Source organism: Platalea leucorodia (genome assembly GCF_965183815.1).
Source record: "Platalea leucorodia genome assembly, chromosome: 1".
Classification (NCBI taxonomy): domain Eukaryota; kingdom Metazoa; phylum Chordata; class Aves; order Pelecaniformes; family Threskiornithidae; genus Platalea; species Platalea leucorodia.
Genome location: NC_138823.1, coordinates 55,661,585 through 55,688,411, shown reverse-complemented (window position 1 = coordinate 55,688,411; position 26,827 = coordinate 55,661,585). Strand labels below are relative to the sequence as shown.

General features: G+C 42.3%; 1 protein-coding gene across 1 annotated transcript in view; it reads left to right on the top strand.

The window, feature by feature from the left end:
- Positions 1-5,892: 5,892 nt before the first annotated feature.
- The window catches only part of LAMA1 (laminin subunit alpha 1), a gene marked incomplete at both ends in the record, with an annotated part of 106,597 nt that continues 85,662 nt past the window's right edge, over positions 5,893-26,827 (top strand). Inside the window, one exon of the mRNA XM_082329035.1 lies at positions 5,893-5,977. Coding sequence (XP_082185161.1) covers positions 5,893-5,977 — 85 coding nt within the window. The remainder of the gene's footprint in view (positions 5,978-26,827) is intronic.

Here is a 26,827-nt window from a genome sequence, read left to right as displayed (position 1 = left end):
GCTCTCACAAATTAATTGAAGTTTAAAAATATGAGTTATTTTATAAACTCTCTATCCATTCAGAACTACTTGATATGTTAGGAGCACAAATTAAATGCCATTCAGCTTGCACATCTCTGTGAGGGCCAAGTTATATTCTCTCCCCTTCCTAATACAAATTTGGAAGTGATGGGTTTGGATCCTTCAAGTCCCACAAGTCCTTCACACAAGTCCAAGATCAGTTTGGAGATGATTAGTGAGATTTTTCCTGTTGTTAACACTTGTTCTTCATATTATAGATGTCTGTCATGAACTTAACTGTGCCTGTTCCTTTGCCTGCATGGGTTACTGGAGCCTTCAAGCTCTTGCAATCAGTTTTATCAAAATGTAAGGAAAAGTCCCATGCCCAGACTGGGAACAGCATTATGGAAGGGTCGCTGCTGATTACCAGCAGTGGTGATATTGTATTCCCTATTGACTATGGGTTTCATTTTTTCAACAAAAGAAAAATTAATGTGAATTCACTGTGATTCTTGGGGAGGAATATATTCTCCATAATACATACAGTATACCATCCAATCATTCCTGTTGGACAATAATCCCAATTTCCAGCCTGCGAGCCGTTCACAGAAAGCATGCTGAGTCTTGCCTTTGACGCCATTGATGCCAATGAGTCAGTTCTAGCAGGAAAACAGCAGAAACCAATCAACAGAAAAACATCACCACTTATTTTGCAATGTGGAACCAGTGCAGCTCTATTAACCTACTTCCAAACCATACCACCCTTTGCAGGCATGGCTTCCTGCTACTCGGAATCTCTTGCTACCCGCATCTCCTGCTTTGGTAGCCATGAAGAGACAGGAGTTACAAGAAGTGTCTTAATAGTCAGGTGCCTAGGCATGATCCAGGCATGTGATATATTTACCACAATATAATGAGATAATTCCATATTTAATTTCAAAACAGGGGGTCTGGGGCAACTATGCTGCTTGCACAGGGTCTATCTGATGCTGCATGAAGGCAGGGTTCCCAGGATGAAGAGATCTAAGAATTACTCACTATCTATACTCCTCTTCTTATTAGTATCTTATTATTAAAGCACTTCTATTACACTATTTGGTGTTGTGCCTTTCTTATTGAGATTGGAGAAGGACCCTGCATGTTCCCCATGCAAGGGCAGCCAGTGATGGTGCTTCTGTGCTCTCCTCACTCCTGCTCACATCTCCTCCCTGGCAGGGCTTTCAGCCTCTTTGCTGCAGCCCCTGGTGCCTTGTCCCCAGCAGCCTGGCAGGAGGCAGCTGGACCCGTTGCCTTTAGCACCAGGCTAGATTATGCCTGGTAATAGGAAGGGATGTCTGGGTGTTCACAGCCCCTTGCAAGCCTGGAGGGAAGGGTACCACTAAACCTAGGTGCTGTCAATGTGAGGGACGTGGAGGTGCATGAAGGTGGGGGTATGTACATGTACATGGGTGACAGCCTGAGCATTAAAAACCCTCTGTGTTATGGGACTTACTCTTCTGGGAGCAGAGCAGGAATTTACACGGTTTCCCATTTTTTTTCTTCTGCTCCCCCTTTTTTGCATCCATACTGTCCTGGAGCACCTGCTTCTCTCCAAAGCCAGCCCTCCCCTGTGGTGAGCACTTTGGCCTCAGGAGGCAACTCCTGAGGCCGTCAAAGCCCGTACTGCAAAGCAGGCAAGCCCTTGAGGGACCTGGTGCTCCGGGGCAGCTCGCACGGTGCCTCTTCTGGCCAGGCTGGAGGCATTCAATCCACTCGCGCCTGTTCCCCTGCCCCATGACAGCTCCATGCAGGCTCCTGGGGCAGCTGTTTCCCAGGTTCCTCTGAAACAGCAGATTTCCTTTAATCCTCATGGAAGCCTTTGTCATCTCAGAGCCAAGTTATCGTAACATAAATTTCAGGTTACAGCTTGAAATCACTTTCAGGAATAGAAAAGTCAAAGACTTTTGCTGCCAAAGTGGAGCGTCAGGCTACCAGCTGAGGAACACCAGGAGGAACCTGGGAGCTGCCCTGGCCTATGCCTCTTTCTTTGGCTTGCACTTCCAGCCCATCAAGCTGTAGAGGTGGTTTCTCTGTTGAGAGGAAGTCGTGGGCAGGGTGTGCTGTGAAGGGCCTTTTGCTTTGAATTTATTCCTCTCTTTGGTCTGTCACAGCTCAGATTTATTAACCTCTGGAGGTATTTTTCTGAGGGAGGGAGAAAAGCACTTGAAGGGTTCTGGGGAACAACTGAAGAGTTATCTAAACCAGCTTTTAGTAGCGGCTGAATGTTTATTAGAGGCAGACAGGCAGTTTACTGTATTGTTTTTATCCTCCGATTACAAGTGATAATTATTTCCAGAATGCTTTTTCAGAACACTTGGGTGGTGCTTATGAGATAATGAGGCAGAGAGGCAGAATGGATAACAAGCGTGTGCAAAAAAGTCCAACAAAAAACAGCTAAAAATTAGAGACCCTTTGTTGTACAGTATAGCTATCGAGAAAAGCCTTATTTAGCCATTACATGTAGTTCTGGGTGGGATTATTGACTAGTTCTATTAGCATACCTCCTTCTGGAAAATATTGCAAATTCCCTTCCCCAGTTCCAGCAGATATTACACCAATGGTGTTCACAGTGTAGAAATGCCCGGACATGCGGTGAGGAGAAAGGATCATTGAGAGTGGGACGGGTGGTAAGGTGGGATGGTGGGACGTGCAACTTATTAAATGCTATGGATGAGGAAAAGCACGGCACCGCTGACAGCTATGAGTGCCCCCGCTGCCCTCCAGGGTCAGGAGGTGACCTCATGCTCCCGAGGGGCCTGAAGGGAACCTGCCATTAACACAATAGCTCTGCCTTAAGCACAGCAACACAGACAAAAGCTGAAAAAACATATTTGGTGTTCACTTGGAGTTTACTTAGGTGCAGGATAGCAGAGCGGTTCCATGCAGACTCTGTGTATTTGGGCTTCCTCCAGTTTGAATTCTCCCAAACGTCTGTTTTTGCCAAAGGCAATGTTTTTATCCATAGGTTGTTATCCACAGATGGCTAGATTAACATACTCACTTTGTGCTACATCATCCTAAATATGAGGATTTTTCCATTCCTTTGCAACTGAAACACTTAGTCCTTAAGGCAATTCTAATTCATGAAAACTGGTGAGAGAGAAAACAAGATTTTAAGCAGTTCCCTATAACTACATATCTGAGTATTTTCTGGGTATTTACAGATAACTTTTTTCTTGTCTTACATAGCAAATTTTTTTTTTGTTTCATTTTGTAGTAAATTTTCATTAGCAAAACCAATAAGTGTGAGGCATTCAGAAATTACCCTTCCTAAAGTTTGTGCCATCTCTGTCTTTCTTTCAAGTGAAGTTGGAGCAGTAGCAACTTAATTGTTTTACAATATAAAAGTCTCCTGTGCTATTTTCATTTGCAGTGCTACTATCTATGTTAAGCATACATGATATAGTAGCACTCAGAGTTTCAGTTGATGCAGATGGTTTTCGGGGCCTGTATAAACATGGATGAAAGTGCAGTGCCCTAAAATGCTCTCCTTCTCATGCACGTTTCTTTACTCATTCAAGATCTTACCTGTACCTCGGCATTCCATTTTCTCATCAGATTAGTTCGTCAAAGACTAAGAAATTTCTGATCTTCAACTTACCCTACCCGATGCACTCGTTCGGTGTACGTGTGCAGTGGAGTTACACTTGCTTAAGAAGCTGAGATTCTCCTCTAACATCATTATCATTCAAAGCTCATTAGAAACCTAGGTTAGGAAAGAATTACATTAACAGTGTTATATGTCTTGAACTGGGGATCATTCTGATTGCCTGGTACTTTGTAATACCAGCAATGAACTGTGGAAAAAGGAACGATAGGAAACACAGTAATCCTCTTCTCCAAGAAGGTAGGTACTCAAATGAAATTTGAAAAGAGTCCATTTTCTTAGGCAATGATTATAATGGCCACCAAACAATGGTGCTGTAGTCCTGCAGACTAATTCAATGTATATATTTCAGTTACAAGTTGTACAGAGATGTTTAGCTAAACTATAATAATTGAGTCAGATGATAAAGTCCAGAGCTGGATCTCAGTATACCTTCTCTAGCTCTTGTGGAATATTCTGATGAGGATAAATGCATGTAATAATGAACTGGCACTTATTCATCGCATGGATGTAAGAAAGTACTCTTCAGCTTGCTTTAATTTGAAGAAACGGTTTAACTGATTATAAAGCTGTAAACTGGCAGAACTTCGTGTTGCACAGATGCTCCCTCTTTCCCTTTCCTTTGTACTTGGCTCCCAACTGGTACTTGCAATTCTGCACAGAGGATTCCTTAACCTGACCTCTATGATTTTAGAAGAAATGACACTTTGGCTCTTGAAATTTGTTGACTTTTCTCTCCACAGATGTTTTGCTTTCCTCCTCCTTGCCTGTCCTGAAATTTAAGAAGTTCCTGGTGTGAGCAAAGGACAGATCTGCTGGAAGGGACAGATGTGGAGTGTTATTTATTTGCAGGCTTGAAGGCCTTTGATAAGGTTTTATGGCAGAACTTTTTCATTTTTTATCTCCTTGACCCGTAGATTTTTCCTGTTTATCTATGTTTTGAATATAAACATTGCTATGCCTTCTCAAGTATAACTCATAACTCTTGAGTTGTATGGTAAGAAATAGCTTTATTTCATGCAAAATCTGTAAATTACCATTCTTTTCCTGAATTTCTTTACCCCGATAAATAAAAACAACCAGCCAACCAAGCTGAAGTCTCAACTCCATGAGCAGCTGCCCCCGATTTGAAGAACGCACTTGCAGTCGAACTCCGCTTATGCAACTCAATACACATTACTGTATTTTGAGATACGGTTTTAAATGCAATACCATACAGAGCAGCACAACGTTTTCCTATAAAATAAGCGGCATGTGTTGTCAGCGGGGATTCGCATTTGAGAGACAGTATCTTTTGACTAAAATTCCCCCACCTCAACCAATTTATTTTGGGCATGCAGTTCTTTTCCCAGGAAAACATCGTTCCTTGCTGCAACTTACTTGAAATATTCGTTAAGGAGCAGTGTAGATACGAGCTCTGCGACCTGACAAACCTTCAAATAGGGAAGCCCAGCGGGAATGAACTTTCCTGAAGTATTAAAGAAACGTCTCTTATCTTGAGGAATTTCTACAACCAGTTTGTTGTGTTTTATGCTAGTTTCAAGAGGTAGCTGATTGTTAAAAAGTTGCAAAGACTTCCTATGGGACAAAAGCAGTCAACCGCTTGGTTTACCAACTGAGGAGAGAACTCGTCTAATTTACAAACATGGCTGATTTGCTGAGCTGATGTGGAGCGGAGGCTCGAAAAATATCAGCACGGGCAAGAAGTTTCAAAGTTGGGGATGACAAATGTGCAAGGAAAGCCTCAGCAGCTGATTTTTTTTTTTACACACGTGAAAATATCAGCCGCATAGGAAAGCTGCATATGGAATTAGCTGAGCAATGTTTTCTCCCCCCACGCATTTTTACCTTGTAATTTCGCATACTCACCTTTCCCTTCTGCCCCTCCTTGCAAAAAGTCCCAGTTCATTAATTACAGCTTTCCAGAACTTTTTAGGCACCGGGCCGGGGCTCGTCGCACCCCGCGCATCACCCGCAACGCCCGGCCGGGGCTGCAAGTGCTTCGGGGGAGGTTTGGCGGGGCCGGACACGTCCGGTGTGGCGGGGCGCGGGATCCGCGAGTGCGTGAGCGTGTGTGAGCGTGTGTGTGTGCGTGAGCGTGTGAGTGTGTGTGTGAGCGTGTGCGAGCAGCCCCCGGCGGTGCGGGCGCGGGGCGGGGCGGGCCGGGGGCGGCGGGGGAGCATATAAGGCGGGCGCGCTCGGCGGGGCGGGCAGCGTCCCTCCCGGCGGCGGCGGCGGCGATAGCGATGGGCAGCGGCGGGCGGTGGCGGCTGCTGGCGCTGCTGGCGGCGGCCTCGCTGCTCTGGGCGCTGGGGCAGGGCCAGCCCCGAGGTGAGCGCAGCGGGGGGGCGGCTCACGGGGGTGCGCACTGCTTGCAATGCAATGCAATGCAATGCAATGCCTGCGGAGTTTGTTTGCAGCCGCCCGCCGCGTCCCGGGGCGGGCTTTCGCCCCTGCGCGACTGGGGGAGCCTTGGCGGCGTGCCCCCAGCCCCCGCCGGGCAGAGCCGGTGCGGGGGGGCCGTGCCGTGCCGTGCCGTGCCGTGCTGCAAGGGGAGCCCGGCGGGGGGAGGCGGGCTGGGGTCCGGCAGCGCTGCCCGCCTGGCTGCCACGCTCTTCCCTGCGCCCCCCCTCCTTTATGCCTCCTCTCCCTTCATCTCCGCGCTGTGCAGCCTCCCTCCCCCCCCGTTCCTGGAGCCCTTTCTTCTCCCTCGGTGGCGGGGGCCACTCCGCCCGGCCGCCTCCGGGGCCGCCCACTCCCTTTGTGGGAGCCGAGAGCGGCAGAAACCCGGGGGAGGGGGCGGCCCCGGCGGCACGGCCCGGGCCCCCAGCGCCGCCCGCCCCGTCGCGGCGGAGCCCCCGCTGCAGCCCCGGGCCGGGGGGAGCCGGGGCCGGAGCCGGGCAGGGGCCGCAGCCCCGCGGGTCCCGCTCCGGGGCCCGAGAGGAGCCGGCAGAGCCGAAGGATGCCTCACGCCGTCGCTAATGTAAACCAGATTAAGCTCTGTTATACGGGGCGAGAAGGGATCAAAACCACTTTCCAGGCGTGAGACAGAGGTAGCGTGAGGACGTAATGGAGATAATTTAGGAAAGTTTTCTTCTCTTTTTTTTTTTTTTTTTTTTTTTTTGCACGTGGGGCCGGCCGGTGCATTGCAGCCGGGATACCGGCACGCTCCGCGGCGAGATCTTGCTTTGCGAGTCACTTCATCACACGCACCCTCTTTGTTCGAAGTGCAGTAACTTGTGTGTTCCCAGTGAGCCTGGAGTTAGTCAGCAACAGCAGTTCCCTTTCTTGTTGCTGGGTCGACAGTAGTTGACTCTGCGGCGTGCTGGGTTATGAGGGAAAGCGCTGGTAGACACCAGGTGCTCACCTTTGGTTTGATTCAGCTCCTGGTGGCGTTAACAGCAGAATTTCTACTGGTCCCCACTCCCTGCACATTAGTCCCCAGCCGCGTTGGGTCTCTATTAAAAAAAAAAAACAAAACAAACCGAGAATGGAAAATGGTTGGAAGGCATATGTTGTGCAGATGCGTGACTTTCAGTTTTCTTTATGGTGAAATGTGGCGTTCAAGATGGATATAGTGTGGGACATTAGCATCTGGATGTTTACATGCGAGTGTGTTTATTAATATCATTATGTGTACAAAACTTCATCCTCCAGGTAAGGAGGACAAAATCAAGCCCAAGTAAACTGCTGAGTCCAGATATTTCAGTTTATGAATAAATACACTTCACCTTGGTTATGAAAATTCAGTCTTAAACAAATGAGAAGATAGGCAAAATGATGCAAAATTTACTTTTCACAATTATTTTTTGTAAGGTACTATCTTATGCACACCAAATAACCTTAATTCACTATTAACTCCTATTTGAATACATATCCTTGCAAAGAGTTTTAAAAAGTTTTTTTCTAAAGCTGGTCAATACCGGTGACATGAGTCCATACTTTTTTTCATAGAAATTTACAATGATCACGCTGCAGTAATCTGCTGCAGCTTTTGCACATAGTTTAGTGCCGATATTCCAGCTTTTATAAAGCAGCTCACATTGTTGGAGGCATCTTGATAAAATGCATATTTTTCTATCAGTGATACGAGTATATTTGATTGCTCCTAAGCCATCCCTCCTGGGGCTATTTAAATTCATAATTATATTTTTCTAGTTGAAAGATCAGGTCAGGAGACCATTCTTCCTACTAGATTAAGTTGATAGAATTTTTTTTTTCTCAGCATGAGAGTGCAGATCGTCTGAGGAAGCAGTGAGTATCAAACCCCCCTGGTGGATAACTGCCTTACAAAAAACGGAATTCAAGATAACTGATCCTAAAACAATGTGAAGAATGTGATGCAGATTAGAATAGCCATGTTGCTTTTGCAGAAAGTAAACAACTGAAGCTCAAACTTGTAAGCATCGTGATGATAGAAAAATACACTTTGTGGTGAGGCTGCAAAGATTTCTCAGAGCTGTTGCAAGAGCATTGGAGAAGTTTGGGGAAAGGTATCTTGCATGCTCATGGGGAGTACCTTGGTAGAGCTCTCAGCAGTTCTTGGTTTTCTGTTTGTTCCTGCTTTTGTCCTGTCAGCAGATGAGGAAACTGGAGCGAACAATGGTTGCAAGGGTCTGTCAGAAAGTGCTGAAGTCCAATCTAAGAAAGAGAAACACAGAATAGTAAAGTCACTGCACTGAACAACTTCGAAGGTTAATGATTGGTTTTTTCAGCCTAAAGATTAATATCTACATACCTATAAAATTCAGTTGGTATTTTAATTGCGGGTGTTTTGTTAAAGTGTCCCCATCATGTTTAAAAGTTGGGTTTGTGTTTTCAGTTGAGTGTTTTGTATCCACTAATGGAGTAACTCTTCATGAAGCATGTATCACTAGTGTCCAGATCCAGTGAGAGTTATCTTACAACCTCAGAAGCAAATAGCCATTTTGGAGGCTTATGTAGCAGCTTTGCTCCGCTGGAATGCATTCTTAATTATACTGGAGGTAACAGTGATACAGGTCTCCAAAGTAGAAAGGGAAATCAGTTAATGCTTTTGCACACTATTGACTGTATTTCATACATTTGATTATGCCACTGTCAGGTGATTTTTCTCTAATTAAAACCCATCCTGCTACTGTAAATGTGTGGTAATGGTAACTTTCAACGCTATAGTTGTAGATTAAATGTTTCCTCAGCTGCACCTCGCCTCGGTTTGTTTTTGTAAGCTGGTGTGCTGCAGTAGCCTGCTCTGTTGTTCCTGTCGGGGGTTTTGGAATCCATAGTCTTTAAGTGCTGATGCTCAGGGGATTGAATGGCCCCAGGAAGGTGCCTGGGGTGCTCCATCTGGGCAGAGCTGAACACAGGTATTTCTCACGCTTACCATCATTTGGGTTTCAAACCTACCTTGCTTCAAGAATCTGTTTTAGTGAGTATGCTTAGGCTATGACTAATACACAAATTATGACATTATGGTCAGCAACCACATTTTTTGCTGAAAAGTAAGTGGTATGGTTTGCTTATAAATCAGATTGTTAGAATACTTGCCCAGGAAGCAGGAGATTTAGGTTAATCTCCTTAGTTTGAGATGGTTTGAACGCACATCTCCAATTTCTGAATAGAGATATATTACCAAGTTGCTGTGACAGGTAATGCAGGGGAGGGGAAGGCCTGTATGAAATCTCTCCAAACCTCTGTTTGAAACTGAGCTACTGTGCAGCCAAGAATGCAAGTTTAACGGGTGCAGGAGGAGAATGGGCAAGAAAAAAAGCTGATGCTGTAGTTGCATCATTAGAGCACTCAAAGATGCAAGGAGAATCACATTGCAGGCCTTCTTCTTTTTTATTTACTCATTGCAAGCAGCAATTAGGCACCTGAATTCAGGAGAAACTTTTTTTATTGTACCCATGTCTGCTGGTTTTTTTAATTTTTACTGTGTCACTCAAGCTTGGCACCCCTTGGCGGGGTGACTGTGCATCCCACTTAGTGGATAAGGACTTTTTAGTGCCTAACTCAGGATGGCGAGTTCTACCTCAGAGGTGATGTGCTTTAATTGTAGGTGTGACAGCATTTGGCAGGAAGATACTTCAGTCTTTTTTGTTTTTTTGTTAGATCTGGCCTTTAGTCTACAAGCCTAGATAGATAGATATTACACTTAGTTGCCTCAGCCACAAAGTTGTTTTGTGCATTGATAGAGTTTCCTCTGACACTTTTGAAACTGAGGGGCAGACTTCCAGAATGTACTTGGATGACCATAAAACTTTGAAGAAAGTTGTCTTCCACTTTCAAGATGAGCTGGGTGTTGCATTCGCAAATGCTTTCTGTATGAGATGAAAAAAATGTCATAGGTACTTTACCATACTGCATTGTAGTTTGGTGTATGCTAATGGCTTGAATAGAGCTTGTTTCCATCAGGCTTAAATACCAGATTTCTCACGAAATCTGCAACAAAGAGTTAAGTGGTATGAGAAACGGGAAGGTTTCTATCCCCTGCAAAGTTTGTCTTTATTTTTAAATATTTTCCTTTAACATTTCTGCTATGCTTCCACTTATGTGAATATTGTTTCCTGATAAGAGAACACTAAAAGAAACCTGAAGTCCCTTGAGACTTGTGGAAAACTTAGAGGCAGTGCTGTCTGCAACTTGCAGTGTGAGGCAGGAGACTGAGGCAGAATCACTTCACATTGGGGTAAGCTGATAACCTTAATTTTTGGCAAAACTGGGCAGAATGGTATACTTGGCTTAAGTTCTCACTTTTTCCCTGGGTTGGAAACCTCAGTTACAGTGAACCTATATACCCCTTGTGTCTTCATGCAGGTTAAATAGCAGGGCCACAAGATATGCATTAACTGTCTGTGCTCTATTTAACTTGTTAGATTCTGTGGTAAGTCTCATGTCCTCACACACAAAGGAGCACAGAGGAACAAGGTAGGGCAACCCCAATAACAAACCCAGAGAAACAACCCCCTGCCAGCGATGTCCCATGACAGCCATCACTGAGAGTTATGGGAGCAGCTCTCCAGAGCTTACGGGATGTGTGTGGGGGGTGGTGGTGGCTGTCTACAGGGGTATGGGATGCAGGGGAAGAACATTTTGGGATTGCACAAGACTTATTTTGGGATGAGTAGAGGAAGGGCTGAAGACAGGGAGGCAGAGGGGATCAAGGTGGTCTAGGAAAGAACAAGTATGGGGGGCGGGGAGGAGAGGGGTAAGATGTTAAAGGAGGCCAGTTGGCTGTAAACAGGCTGCAGTTCAGTATGCTTGTCTCTCCATGCCCTGCACCTCATCAGTACACGTCTTTTTATTAAACTTTGTTTCTAACTGTTCTCTTAGGTGAGGGGGTCTCTGTACTGTGTGCACAGAGATATGAGTGCGAGTCAATGGAGATGGGACCACAGGTCACAGGGACCTGCATGTCTCAGGTGCGCGTGGCTGGAGAGACCAGAGCACGTGTGTTGCGTGGGTCTGTGTGTCAGTGTGCAAACACCAGCAAACATCAAGCCAGACCAGCCAGCCAGCAGGGTGGGAGGCTTGGGATCTGATCTGATCTGAATTCTCTCAGTGCCAGGAGGCACACAAGGCGCGAACATCGTTCTTCCACTTCCATCGGTCTTCAGCTGCGTGCCATGCCGCTCTCAACCTCCACCATCCGACGCCAGGTCGTTTTTGGACGACCCCACTTTCTTCTTCCCTCTGGAGTCCACCCAAGGGCCACAGCGCAGTCTTCTGTCGGTTTTTTCAGGACATGACCGATCCAGTTCCATCTCCTCCTCCTCACTTCATTACTGATTTTCTTCATCCCTGCCATTTCTGATGCTCGTTGTTTCTGCAACTTTTTATTTTTTTTCCGGGAGGAGGTAGTTGGCCTCCTGCCCAACCCCCATGACTTGGAGGGCCAGTGGTTTTTCTGTCAGGGTGGCCTTCCCTTAGGCTGCGTTGGTTCACGGCACCTTCTTCAATTTTATCCGGTGCACCCTCCAGAGAGGGATCCCCTATCCACCACCCAGGGGACGCGCCTTCTAGCCGTGCAGCCCCAGCTGAAGGGGGAGGCTTGGGAGCCAGGTATCAGCCATAATTTTGGGATGGATACTGTAGAGACCAGAGGGTCTGCATGTTGGCTACTGGAGGGAGCAGGAGATCCAAGGCAACTACTCGGTAGACCATGGGGTCTAGGGGCCAGCCAGGAGATGTGTCTGCATGCATGTGTGTCTGCGTCAGGCAACTGGTGATGAGAAGATCCAGGGCCAGCTACGAGGTAGGCTGGGCATCTGTCTCGGCCAGTAACTGCAGGGATCCATAGTGGGTGTGTGTGGGGTGTGATGGCGATGGTGGTGTATATGCAAGGCAGTCTGTGGACCAGCGGCTCAGTGGGGCTGTGGACCTCAGGGGCTCACATGCCCAGCTGCCAGCAACAGGGGAGACCTGGGATCCAGAGGGGGGGGCAGTTACTGGATAGACTGAGTGTCCAAGTCCAGGTACTGAAGGAATCTACATTGCATATATATCTGTATATGAATATATATTTTCTACTTAAGGTCTTTCATCCTGATCAGCTGGAGCAGGAAACAGGATGAGACCATTGGTGGTGGTTGCATTTGTGTGTTTCTGTCTTTGTTGATCTATGTGGCTGGCCATATGTATATGCATACATGTGTTGCATTGTGTGTGTGTGTGGCTATATATGTGCCTGTTGGGAATATATTCTCAGCTTTACTACTGACTGGACCTGGGAACATGGAGCTACAGCAGCTGTTGAGCTACAGGACTTGACACACTCCAGTAAAACTCTGTAGAAGAGCGGGTGTAATTCTGGAGCTCTGGGCTTTTGTTTTCTCTGACACAGTTTGGCTGTTGAGGCCTTAGTGTAATGGACTTTGTTCTATATAGTACTCTACAAAAGTCAATTTTAGGTGACCTGTCTATGAAGTCACCTCAAACAGAGGCCACATCGCATGTCCTCAGGAATGCTGACTTTGTGGGTACCATTGCATTAAAATGGTAAGGTTCCCTAAATTCATAATAAGCAACACAAGTGTATTTTGAAGCCTTTATTATAGAGAAGTGTGGCTTGATCGTATTAAAAGGAATTTGTAGTGTAAAAAGAGTAATGTAAAAGGTAATGGATCTCAAGTAGGTGCAAATTTTGCTGATTGAGGTCTGACTTGAGGATGGGAGAGAGGAAGAACGAACCATGAGAAATTTCAGTTTTTCTGGTGGTCTGCAAAGAACACCTTGGACATTCTGTGGGGAAAATGTTGTGCTTGGCCTTGATTAGAAAGTCCTAAATTGAAAACCTGCTTTGTGCTTTTCCCTCACTTATTTTAAAAGGAAGTCAGCACCAACAAGCCACAGACTATTTCTTCTTTTCTCAGAATACAAAGGTATGTGACAGAAAAATCCCATGAAAGCATTCTAAGTAGACTGAAGATTAAGATAAAAAAACATTTGTCTGTCATAAATATTTTCTCCATTCCCTGAGGGCTTAGAAAATGCATCTCTGGAAATTCAGAACTATCAGTATGTGTTGATCAGTTGTTGGTATTTACAGCAGTCTCACACAGGATCTTCAGGTGGGGTTTGCTGCCTTCTCCTAAGTCTATTTTTTCTGTCCTCCAGGCACCCCTTCCTGACCAAACAGAGCAATAGCGTGTTGGAGAAGTTTTGCAAGATGAGATTGGTTAGGTCAGCTTGCAGGAATTGTGATTTGTTACTTGTCATAAACCTTAGGTGCACATCAATCAAACTTCCCATTTATATATGTTTTTAGGTACTTAAGTGGTATCTCAGAGGCTGTGTACAGTGCCTTTGGGCACTAGGATATGGGTACAGCTCTCTGGCTTTGAGGTTTGAGGCGAGTGCTTCATTTGCTTGTGGGTCAGAGCAAAAAAAGGTTAGGTATATCTGTGTTCATTCTCTTTTAGTGCCTTCTGCTATTTAAGGACTTTGTTTTAATGATTTCTCAATCATTCTGTGTTTTTTAGAGGGGAGAAAACTGCTTTTGCCCTGAGATGTAATTATTTTATACACGGTTGGGTATTAAAAGGTGCATGCATCACAATGTTACAGGAAAACTGGATTTATTTTGTAGTTACAGTAGATATAAATAACACTTTAAAAATTAGAAAGCATAGAAGTGTAAGACTATAAAAATACTATCAAAGCATAAGCCTTCAATATCCTTATTACAAAGATATGTAGATGCACATCATTTAGACTTCCCCTCCTGATGTGAAACAGCAGTTACGGTTCCTGAGAAGTTTTCCCTTGTCTTCCTGGCAGAGCAAAACAGACTTATAGGACGCTTTGGTTTTACCCGAAAACCTGATGTTTTTTAAAGTCTCCCTGGAAAATCACTACTGCTGTAATGGCCATGTGAGCTCAGAGGGCTCTTGGGGCGGGGGGGGGGGATGATGCATGGCAGGCAGTCTCACCCACTGCCCTTTCCACAAGTGGTCCAACCTTCCAGGCTGTGTAAAGCAGCAGCTAATGTGGTTTGATGGACTGAGTTGGTTTGTCTTTTTTGGGTTTTTCCTACCAGACAAGGCTATGAAGGTCACACTGCTGCTTTGTGTAGGCAGAGTAGATTTCAGCCTTTAGCAATTCCTTCTGTTCTAACATCTTTAACTTGTTAGCTTTTGATGATTTTTTTTTAAACTGTCATTTAATACAGTAACAACTTCGTCAGAGATACTCCCTAACCACTTCTTTTTAGATTAAAGTTTCAGATTTGAAAGTTGTTTTGCAAGCATAATGTAATTCCTTTCTGTGAGCTCATTTATTGTGCTATGAGATCCAGCCCACCTCTTGATTCCCGCATGAAAATAAAGGTTAAAAAGCTGTTTAAGAAATGGTCTTCCTGAAGTGGAAACTTTATTTTCCCCTTGGCTCTGCCTGCACTTTTACTGCTGTTTTGCTCCAAAATGACCTTGAAAGATAGGCCCATGTCCACTGCCTCCTTTTATCATATTTGTGTAAGCTTGTATTTGCTGAAAGACTGAGAGGACAGTGCAGAACCTGTATAGGTGATTTGAAACAACTTCTATAGTCTTGATTTGATTATTGAATTATTATTTTCCTTCTTGTGGACCTGATGAAGCAAGAAGTTTTTAATAGTGAAATCCTAGCTCTTTACAAATCAGTGGCACAAGTCATGCTGACTATAATAACTGTAATGGAATTCAGCCGTTGAGCATAAATGCAAACTGGAGTTAGCACTGATGCTCCCTTAGATTATTATTGATAGTTTTTATTCAGTTTTCTGAAAGCACAACTGGCGTTTTGCCTTCTGTCACAAAACTCATCTGATCAAAGAAGTGTGTAAAGAAATGTTTGTGTGGGAAGGAGAAGAAAAAACCCAGTAGCGACTGACACTTCCAGTGCAGTTTGATTGTGGCCAAATGCCGCCCTTCCAGGGAGGACCAGAGCAGGGGTCTGAGTTGTTCCCCATTTTGTTTACATGGGTGCTGGCAGAATGAGCCTTGCAGCCATGGCACAAGATGGTGGGCAAGCTGGGTGCCCGGGAGGATGGCAGGCTGGGGAGCCTGGCTGTACCTGGTGCTCCTCCACCACTCCCTACCCAGGGTAGAGCTGCTGCCAGGCTGGATGGAGCCTGGCCAGTCTTCACTGACTTCTCAGGGTTATTCCAGATCCATCCAGGAGTATCTAGACAGTGAGTGAATCGATGAGAGTCTAGCACTAGCGGTAGGCCTATGCTTGAAAAACCAATTAATTAATCGAATTACTCCTTCCCTGTTTCTGGCTGTTGCTTTACAGAAGTGAGAAAAAACAGCTCCTGGAGGTGCCTTGCTACGAATAAAACTGCAGAAGAGAGTCCACTAGTTTTTCTTGTCTAGTTTTCCCTTAAGAAAGTTTCTTATTCAAATGCATGAATAGCAAATGTGTGTTTTGTTATTCTCCATGTCACACCATTCATATTTTTTACTTGCCTTTACAGTGCTGCCTTTTTGTGCATATCTTGCACTGTTGTAAGAGGAGAGGGCAAAAAAGGCTTGTAACTGTGTGCTAATGCCTCTGATGATTGGATTGTTTCTACTTTATTGGCTGAGAAGGGCTAGATAACAGAAGTTTGAAGTGAAGGTTCTTTGAATTGTCAGGATCTGTGGAAACCCTGGTTTAAATTAGGGTTGTGAAATATATTCTGTTGAAATTTCTAGGATTCCTTTTATTTTGCTTTAGCCTGTAGAGTCTCTAAAATGTGTACTCAATGACTTCTACTAGAAAACACCCTTTAAAATATGCTGAAGATAGAAAAAAAATTGATGGAAAAATGAAGGATTAAATGAACTCCACTGACTCTGGGAGAATTGCTGTGAATTTACATTTATCTACAGACAATTGGTCATTTATTCCTTTAGTAGCTGCTAACTAATGCGTTGGTTTGGTAAGGCTCTATTTTAATTGTCCAAGTAGTCCAATTTGCTTTTATGGGGTGATATGTCTCATTTACAAGATTAAGAAAAACGTTTTTACAAATAGAAGGCAAATCTGCCATGTATCCATGGTTTGTGAATAAAACTGTGTATTTTTAAGGGCTATTTTTGGATATTAACAATAAATCTCACTAAAAGTTGATCACAATTTTAGAAACCATAATTTTTTTTGCTAATGCAAAAATGTGAGCTTGTTACTGAAACAGACATCAGACATAAACACGAATTTTAAGCTAAAACTTAGAGGACTAAGTCCATCCAAGCCCTATCCCAATTTATCTTCCTTGAAGTAGGTTTACAGTGTGCCTGCCAAAGTCCTTCAGAGCAAGTTTATCATTGCTAAAGGCATGCAGCAAATGCAAATACGAGAGTCATATAGATGCTCACTCTTTACTTGAGAGTGGTCACACAAGTGACCGCTTAGTTTCTTGCATATTTGATAATATTGTAATGGGGACAGTTCTAATTGAAGAAAAGATTCTGCAAAGTACAGTGCACGTTTTCTGTGAGGTGGAGGAGGCTGCTCTTTGCAAGCAATGAGAAAGACCTGTATGTGGTTGGGCAGGGAACTTCCAGATGAATTGCGTGATGACTAAAGGAGAATAGATCTTTCCATAGTGATGAGTGATAGTATATGATCTGAAGGCAGCAATGAAGCAGTAGGTACAAATCATGGCTACTGGTGGACAGCTGTATTCACTGTGTCTCTTGGCATAGGTCAGAGTTTGCCAGGCTGATGTTTAGCTCCAGTGATATGTCAGGCTGGTCAAAAACTTTTTACTGTGGGTACTTGATGTAAGGATCTGCTATTGCTGTGCTGCCATGGCTAATAGTGGTAATAGACAAATCCAAGTTTGGATATCTCTGGTAGGCTGAAAATCCTGCTGTAGTGGTAGGAAAAGAGGGTAAGACAGGGCTTCTCAGTGGTGCAGTGGCAGGGAAGAGGTCAGGATGTTTGCCCCAAAGAAGGAAAAACCCTTCTGTATATCACACAGTACCAACTGATGATACAATCTCTCTCTAAAACTTGAGCAGCCCTCCTCATCTTTTCTGTTCTTAAGGATAATGAGAAATAAGCTCCACACTTTGCAGCTCTACCTATATGATCACTGCATTTCCCACAGTAATGTAATTAGCGATAATGTTTGGGGTGTTTCAGGGTAGGATCCAAAATGTGCCTTGCAATTTTTTTTGGTGTCACTGTAGCATTGCTGAATTTTAAATTAAATTACTTGAACTCTCAGTCCTGGTCTTCAGGCTGTTAGAATTTTCTTTAAAAATTGCCCTTTGGGCTGAAATGCATCATTCTTGTTCTCAAGCCAAAGGCAAAATACTTTCAGGACACTTGATTAAAATTCCATGCAGCTGGCTGAGTTATTGAGCATTGATGGCACTACAGAAGAGAACTTTTAGAAAAGTTTGCAGTATTGGTTGTTTTCTCCCCCCTCTTTATTTTTGTGTCTTTAAAATTACACTTTTTTGGGAATTTATCCTGTGTGACACAAATGCCTTTGATTTTCATGAAGGCATTTACTGTAAAATAATGAAATGAGGGTTTGAAAGTGGTGAGGTTTTGAAACATAGAAAAATGTGCAACAGGTGACTTGCTATTAATATCTTTAAAATAGTTGCAGTATGTGCCCTGTACATTTTGTTAACCTGTGAGCCTGGAGACCAGCAGATGCAAGTAAACAAGTATAGTGATTTGCAATTTTACTTTGTTGCCTAGAGTAAAATGCCTAGAAAAAAAGTAGCAGGTTATATTTTACTTTTTGCAAAGAGCAGAAAGCTACCTCTATAGCACATTGAACAGTTGGTTGTAACTGAAAAAAACCCTACAGAGGTTATTTCCCAATTAACCATTTAAATCAGATTGCAAAATCTTGCCTGTAGAGATAAGGGAATGCTCAAGTTTTGCATGTTGTCAGTGTTATACAGTTGTAAATCCTTTCAGCTCCATTCAAGCTGGAGGAAGTGCACTCCCTTCTACCCAGGAAGATCTGGCAGTGATACAGGGCTGTATGTGCCCTGATAATGGCTTTGTGCCTGCTGGAATGAAAACATTTTTCTTTTATGTCTGAAAAAAAACACGTCTTTGTAAAACAGGAGAGCTGGTAGTTCTAAGGTGCCAAAAACTCTTCAACTTGAAATAGCTTTTGTTCATTAATGGAAAAAATTCCATTTATTTTAAATAGAAATTTAACTTTATCTAAGGCAGTTGCAATTTGTAATAGTAGATAGTGCATTCAGATTAGGAAAGTGAAAAAAACCAACATTTTTTGAAATTAGGAAAGTGAAATAAATTTTGGTTTTATATATGGCTGGTGAATAACAAGCGTAAATGAACTAAGTGAAAAATAAATTTCAGAGTTCCTTTGTAGTGCAGCTACTTGCTGTAAGACTTCATTTATGATCACAAGGAGATGCTAGCTGCCTCAAGGGGTCCTTCTTTATGTTTACATGGGAAAAGAAAGAGTAACATTTTCTTTGGTTGTGTTAGTGAGTCACAGTACAGAAGTGACTGGGACCACTAAACCTTTAAAATTCTTGTCCAGCTCAGGTCTCTTAGACTCCGCAAGTGATAAATATAAATTTAGAATCAGGAGAGGGCTAATAGATACTTGGGTCGTAACTTCCTGTTTATTATAATAAATGATTCAGTGTGAAGCCTAAAGCTGCACATTTATGCATGCAAATTTAATTAGGATTAAACCCGGACAGGATTTTCATTTACAAGGAAGACTGTTGCCTCAGGTTGAAAAAAAAAAAACCTGGAAAAAAACCCTACAGAGGTTATTTCCCAATTAACCATTTAAATCAGAGATTGCAAAATCTTGTCTGTAGAGATAAGGGAAAGATCAAGTTTTGCATGTCTTCAGTGTTGCACAGTTGCAAATCCTTTCAGCTTCATTCAGGCTGGAGCAGGGTGAGCCGTTATCTATTGATGTAGTCATAGTAAAAGGTGGGGGTGAAAAAAAGGCTACTTTAGATCCAACATCAGTAAGAACAAAAATGTTCTGTCTTCTTGATATTGAGACACATCATAAGTGACAAATGACTGAGGTCCCTAGTCTTTGACATGCCAATCACACTGCCAGTACTACTGTCACGTTGATCTAAGCTGTATTGTGTCTTAGGCTGCATATAAGCAAAACTGACAAGACACACTGAAATATTTAATAGCAGTGGCTTGTCTTTACTTCAGGTTTGAGTGAAAATCATTCTCAAGATGAAGGTGACTTCAGGGAAAAAAAGCTAGTGTAATGCTAAGAGAAAGAACAACCCCCAAACCAACAAACACAATGATGCAGACTCCTCAACATGTGGAAAAAGCTTTGGGTGAACAAGAACGAACTAATTTCATGGTCTGGCAGGTTTGTTGTTCTTTGGCAGCCTGCCCATCTGTCAACTTTTGGCTCTTTTGCTTTGGTGTAAATGCTGTGACAATTTCTAGGCAGATTCTTGAACAGGCCAGCACCATACAAAAAAAAATCAATACTTGTAACACATGACTTGGCAGAAGAAATATTGATTATACTTTGAAAATGCATTATATATAGAGAGAGTACTCACAAATTACCCACCTTTTATATCCAGTGGTACTGTCTGATGCTGAAAACTAGCATGAAAGGTAGTTTTCTTCTTTTCTTCCTACCACCCCTTAGTTTCTTCTGATTGAAAGAAAGCAGCAAGTTACTGCCAATATTGAAGGTATTAGAAATTGCTGGGATAAAACTTTTTGATCCTCTTTTTTTTTTTTTTTTTTTTTTTGTCCCCAAGAACTCAAACTTAAATCTTTTTTGCCTCAGATCCCTGAAATTTGTGGAGTACAAGCCATACCAGAAACCACATTCAGGGCTGTGATGTAAGCTATTAAACCTATTGTATTTACCAATGTTTTCTATTCTTGCAAAGCATTTGGCTGAGGGCTGTCAAGGGTGATGTGCACTCCTTTGGGAAACAAGGTAGCTCATTTGTAAGAATCTCTGGATGGGACTGAAAATTAGTTGCTTAGACTCCTTCAGTGTTAAGAATTTGCATGCTGACCCATGCCTTTGCATCCTTATCCTGTCTACTTTCAATTTGAGTACATGTGTTGTGACAAAGTCTATATGATCTATGTCTATGTTTGCAAGCTCTGAGCAGGAGAGGGACTCAGAAGGTGGGACAGTGTAAAGTTTGCATTAGCTAACTTGTTAACACTTAGCTTCATAATCTAAACAATATTGTTTTAGTGTTAGTATTCAGTCTAAACTAGTATCTAACCCATCCGTGGTGTTTAAAACCTCAATACTTTGTGTAAGAAAACGTTAGTTACTGTGTAACTAACAGAGATGACAAACTTGAGTTTCTTGTGCACATGCATTAGTATTGCTTGGCCTTCCTTTTTTCTAAACATTTAATCTCGAACTCTGGGTTTTCTTTGTTATAGACATTTTTCAGTGAGTTTGATAATTCCCTGATTTTAACTCTCTATCCTTCCAATACTGCATATTGGGAAATACAGCATCTTGCAATTAAGACTTAATTGGGATGTAATACTTTCCTCCCTCTTCCTTTACCTCAGTTTTCCATTGCCTTTTATAGTTAGCATGCTGCTTCTTACACTTTGAAATTCAAAATTTTATTAGGGTTCAGGTTTTCTGCCCTTTTTTTGGAAAAAACTTTTTGCCTTGTTCAAATTCTCTGCTACATTCTGGCCATCAACCTGGCTGTCTGCTGGTGTTTGAGAATTTTAAGGAAGACATGCAAGTTATGCCAGACTCTTGCTCTTTAACCTTCACAAACTCTATGGAGGAAACTAGTGGGGGGAGAATAGTACGGCTGATGTTCATTCTTCAGTGAGCAAACTTTTGCCTTTTGTGTTTCCAGTCTGAATGTGATGGAATGCATCTTTATTAATTTGCAGTGTTACTCTTCTTTCCAATAAATTTCTGAGCACTGAATGCTAATTAGCACATCATCTAGCCCAAGGCAGACCATAGTAGGTAAATGCCTGTTGCTGCAGGACCCTGTCTCCATTAAGGCTGTCATTAATGCTGAATACCCATAAGCAACAGCAGAAAATGTTTGGCAGAGAAGCCCTTTGCCATTTGGACAGAGGAAGGGGCAAGGTTTGGTCTTCTGTAGCTTGTTTGTGCTCTAACAGCTTGCAGGGTTCAAGCAGGATGTTTTTGGTCACATTAAGCACTGCAATGAATTTTTTGTTGTTCTTTCTTCTGGAGCCCCAGTTGGATTGTTTAAGTGTGAGCTGCAAAAGCTTTCCAGAATCAGAGCTGTAAAATAATCAGCAGATTGTTCTGAAAGCAAGTGTTCATGAGTATTCAGCAAATGGCTGCAAAGTAATCTGTTTTACAGATAACCTGAACTCATCCCAGGGCCTGATGTGGAGTATACTTCTCTTTCATGACTGACCAGGCTGCAGCACAACAAAAAAGGATCTTTTATTTACCTTAGCGTGCAATGCAAATCGAACTGTAGTGCCTTGAAAAGAAAGCAAAACTTATTCTCGGGTGTGTTAACAAAACTGTCAAGAATTTAAGAAGTTATTCTACTCCAGTTGGCGCTGATGAGGTCTGAGCAGCCGCACTGCTGGAGAGATGCAAACTGCCAAGATTTCAGAAGGGTAAGAGGTTTAAAAAATTGACTGGGGAGAGATTGAAAGGGTTGTTTACTTAGTCTGGAAAAGAGAAAAGGGTGTGTGATAACAGCCTTTCAGGTAATCAAAAGCTGTAATCAAGATCATGAAAGATCATGAATGCAGCAAAGAGGACTAAAAATTTGTAACTTCTCAAGTGATAAAGCATCAGAGTAGACTTGTCAGGGGTGTTGAAGAATATCCCTCATTGGAAGCTCTTGAGAACAGACAAACTTTTTATGTTCTTATATTGAAAACTGATTGAATTAAATAAACTTAATCTTCCCCAGCTAGTATGTCTGACACATTAGCCAGATTTACTCTACAGCACGGAAAGAAACAGAAAACAGGTTTTAGGAGAAGATAGTGATCTGTCATGGTAGTGAGGTTTCATTTTAATCTGAAATAGTTTAATCTAAACATTGCAAATTAAAGTTTGCAGAGGTTTTGCTAATAAAACCATAGCCCTCAGATAGCTCCTGTAAAGTTTGTGTTGTGCTAGCAGAAATTCTTCTCTCTGTGGGGCTACAGAAAAATCAGTGATCTGTTTTCAAAATGATTTCTACCTAGTGGCTTGCTACATAAACCTATTGTGTAAGTTGTAGTGAAGCTTTCAGCTTTTCAAATGGGTCAATGCTGCAGCTAATGCATATTTTTAGGCAATGTCTTCACAAAATGGTGTACAAGGTGGTGTTATACCACAGATTTCTTGCTGACTCTGAGGACAGAGAATTAGTACCTTAATTCCTGCAGTTAGAAGTTAGGGATTTCAGCCCATTTGTTTTAGGGAAATCAGCCTGAGTTTTCCTTGTGATTACAGGATAGGATTCTGATGAAAGTGCATAGAAAAGGTTAAGCTAGGGACATTCACTGGTGAAATAAAATGAGGGTAAATCTATTAAGCAGGCAAGGAATCTGAACCCAAGCCCGATAGTTTCAGGGCTTTTATTTAGTAAACTCATTTAATCCAAAACTTGAATGGGACAGAACAACTAAAACAAATCTGTGCTATTGAAAACTGTCTGAGAATGTTATAAAGAATGTGACCTCAACTTCTGCAGTGTAACACTATTACATGTTTTATACATTCTAATACTCCCTGACATTTTATTACATTTTGTCCTTAGGCCTTTGTGTTGTCCTGAAGTGCATCAAACTATGCTGAACAACTGTCACTGTGTCCTCTGTAAATGTTTTCAGTAAACGGAGAATCTGTTGCTTGTGAGCAAACTTCAACATTGCCTGCTTATTATGAACCACTGATTGCCTTACATTTTTAAAAACGCTAACTTGCAAATGAGATTAGACCCTTTCAAGTATTTCTGTGTTCTGAGAAATGACACAATAAAAAGCTCATTGTTAACTGCACACATCAGCTCTGTTTTTTAAGTCATATCTATGTTGTTCACTTGCGAATTACTGCTTTATTACCCTCAGCACAAAAAAGCCAAAATACTTGGGGAAAAATCAAGCTGTTGCTTTGCTGAATGCTTCAGTAGAGTTGCTCGCTGAAGTCTAGTTGGGAGTCTTCATTGTATACACTGATGAGCAGTCCAGAAAACATTGTTGCCTTCTGGACTCCGTTCTTGGCTTGCTTCAGATGATTTTTTGTCTTCATTTTCCATAAGTTTTTGTCTTCTAATTTCTTAAAAAAACCCCACCTCCTAATTTATTCAGCTTTCTGGGATATCAGACAGATGAGTGAATCTGGATTCAGAGAGAGACTGTCTTAAATGTGACCTTTCTGTAAGAAGTTTTGCCATCCTTGCTGTGTTGATCAAGATACCAAAAAGTATTATCTTTATTGTGCTTACTGAACATATTTGCTGGAATAGTGAAGCCTATGCAAAGCAGAACTCTCATATGTATCCTTCTGTTTGTACAACTATGTTTGTAAAAGAAATTAATTTAATCAGCTATGCTTCTGCTAGGAAGATTGTTATTCTGAGGAGTGTCTCCCTTTCTCCACATGCCATCTATAAAAAATGAAGAAGTACAGTTCTACCCTGTCTGACAGTCACTGTGAGAATCCATACAGTCAAACATGGTCAAAAACACAGACAATGCATGGATTTTGCCAAAATGCACAAATCTACTTTCCCCGACCTGAAACAGAACAGTGATGAAATACTATTAATTTCCTGAGTGAAAAAGTCATTAATTGGGGATGGAATTGGTGTTTCATTCATATCTAGCTGTACAGAATTCAGCCAAGGGTCCTAAACTGAGAATACTTTTTAAAGATAAGGAAGGGAATAAATATGTCTAAAAAGCCTTTGACAAACGGCACACAACTGCATGTGGTTTCTATATTTCCAGTAGTGATGTGTATGTGCTGTGGTCTGAGCATAGAGAGTAAGTCTAATATCTTTGGAGTGCACTGATGTTTCTGTACACAGGCAGGCTATCTGAGCTAGGCAAGTTCAACAAGTCCAGGATGTGTCAGATCCACTCTGCAAATACTATGGAATTGATCTACTCGTGTGCAGTAAGTCAGGTGTATCCAGAATGTATCAACAGATGTGTGCTGGTCACAGCTGGATGTTGCCGGAACCCTGGAAATGTCTCAAATCCTTGAAGTTCTTCTTGGTGAAAACTTCAGGGCTGCTTGGTAATCTATACCTATAACAAAATAAATTAGCGGAAAGAAAACTTAGAAAACCACAAAGAATTAAACTGAGTCTCCAGGGAAGCTGATGGTACTTATCTCTGCAACAAGGAGCTTGTGAGGACTTCTATAGACCCTGGTTTCACGTAGGATAATTCCCAGAGTAGGCCATATGATCAACTATAAACTTTACAATAGAGGGATAGCTCTCAGGTTGCAGACATCTTTTACTTATGCAATGATGTACCTCAATCCATGATGAATTTGTGTGACTTGTCAGCACACTGAATCTGCCCAATACGCTGAATGCTCCAACTATCCCCATTCATTCTGGAGGATTAGAGTCAATAGGCATATTGAAGCACATAAAGTAGAAGTTGACTGCTTCACCTGCCTAAAAGCTCTTTGCCTGTCTTCCTTTTCCCTGGCATACTGCGTGCTGACCACCGTTCAAATATATTACAACTGGCTTCGTTATGAACAAGGCTTTTCCCTGACTTTTGGTGAAACATTAATGCTATGTCCTTCACCACAAGGTCTGCCTGCTGAGCTGTACATACAACAAATCCATCTAACCTTCAAATTCTTCCTACTTGTCATTTCTTTAAAAATTGAAAATTGTAGAGTGTGAATGTGACAAATTCTGCCATGTCCACACTGCAGACCACCTTATTAGGGATTTGATGCCCTCTGTTTCTCTGAGCTTGGGGTGTTTTGCTCCTGGAGGAAAGCTCTGAATGACATAATTCTGACAGTACCCATTCAGGTTTTCAGTTTTCCTGTAGTGAGTTTTAGTCATGCGTCTGGCTAAAACCAAGCCCTTACAAATGAGAGCAACTTGCTTGAACATCTAACGATGTTCCACTTTTGTGCTAAGCTATAGTGAACCAGTTGTTATTCTTTCTTAAGGTCAAATTAGCATCTATACGCTATTCATTTTCTGATATTGGGTGGTGTGTGAATCTCTGGTTTGGGGTAAATGGGCAGCTGAGTGACTGGAAAAAATCAAGTTAAAGAGTTCACCTTACCATGAAAAGAGCTGATCAGCAGTTAGAAGTAAATGAGTTTAATTTAAAAATTCTTCCAGCTTTTCTCAGGACCACCATAGTCTCTTGCAAAATGCTGACCAGTAATTCCCAAACAGAGATGGGCTCAATGGAGGAAAAATGAAACAAATACTTAGGTGCAAAGTTGGCTGCAAGGTATTTTAACAAACAGAATATGGTCAACCAAACTAGATTAGCAAGCTGAGAAGTTCGCTACTGAACTTTGTACAGATCCATATGGATCTGTTGCCATCCATATGGAGATCTCTCAAGGCTCGTTCAAAGCTACGATTGTCTAATGTGATAATGGACCCTGACAGCTCAGCAGTGAAACAGTGAGGATTTTGTATGTAGCACTTGCCTTCCTTTCTAGTGGGAATAAGTGTGATAAATCCAATTCAATCAATCATTTGTGCTGGACTTTAGATAGCAAACTGCAAAAGTTACATCAATGTCTTGAAAAATGCAAATATCATTTGCTAAAAGTTCAGTTTAATGATATGTGCTATCTTCTGCCAGAGTTTTATGTCTGTTATGGCCACTTGGATTTTATAGCAGGATATGATGACAGTCACCTATTTATCTGTCAATGGGTTATTTAACTGATGATTCTGTGGTTGTTCATCTTTATCATACCTACCTCTTCCTAAGAGAGATAAAAATATATTTTACCAGATTTTTTATTTAGAGGCGCATCTAAGAGCTCTTGAACTCACAATTCTGAGTACCCAGCTTTTCTTAAGAAAAGATTTTTCTTAAGAACATGCTGAATAACTGAAGAGGAACAATGTTCTGTAAAGATGCAACTCATTAAATTTACCTCTTTTCTTCCATTTTGTTTTGTGCAGATACTTATTGTTTCTTAATAAATCAACTCCTACACTAATCTCGGTCTCCACTGAAATCAGTGGCTGCACCTCTGCAGATTGCCTTAAAATTTGATTGCATTAAAGAGAATCAGAGGTGAATGTAATCAGCTAGGATTCGAAGAGATGCAGAACCTTGCAGGATGAAGCTAACAGCCTTTTGCTTTTTGTTTGGATCCTGGGGAAAAATTCCAGTGCAACTCAGTTGGATTGAAATGTTCTTTCTTCTTATCTCTGTGGGACCCAGAAAACTCATCATGAGACCTTAATGTTACCATACCATTATTCATTTCATTATCAATCAGTGAATTTGTTAGAAGTCAGTGAGATGCTTGATGAGGAGCAGACAAAAGGGCTGAGTCCAGGGTGAATGCTACAGTGACTTCAGCTTGGGGTTTTGGAATGAAGCTTGGCCAGTGCAGCACTTGCCATCAGCCCTGTTTCTTCAGAGCTTCGCTATTCCTTTGGCACAAGTCCATTGACTGAAGGTTATTGTAGGCAGGTTATGTCACTGTTAACAAATGACCCTGGAAAGAAATGTCAGGGCTGCTGTGTAACGTGAGTGGAGGTAATGAATGACCCGGGAAGTAATGGA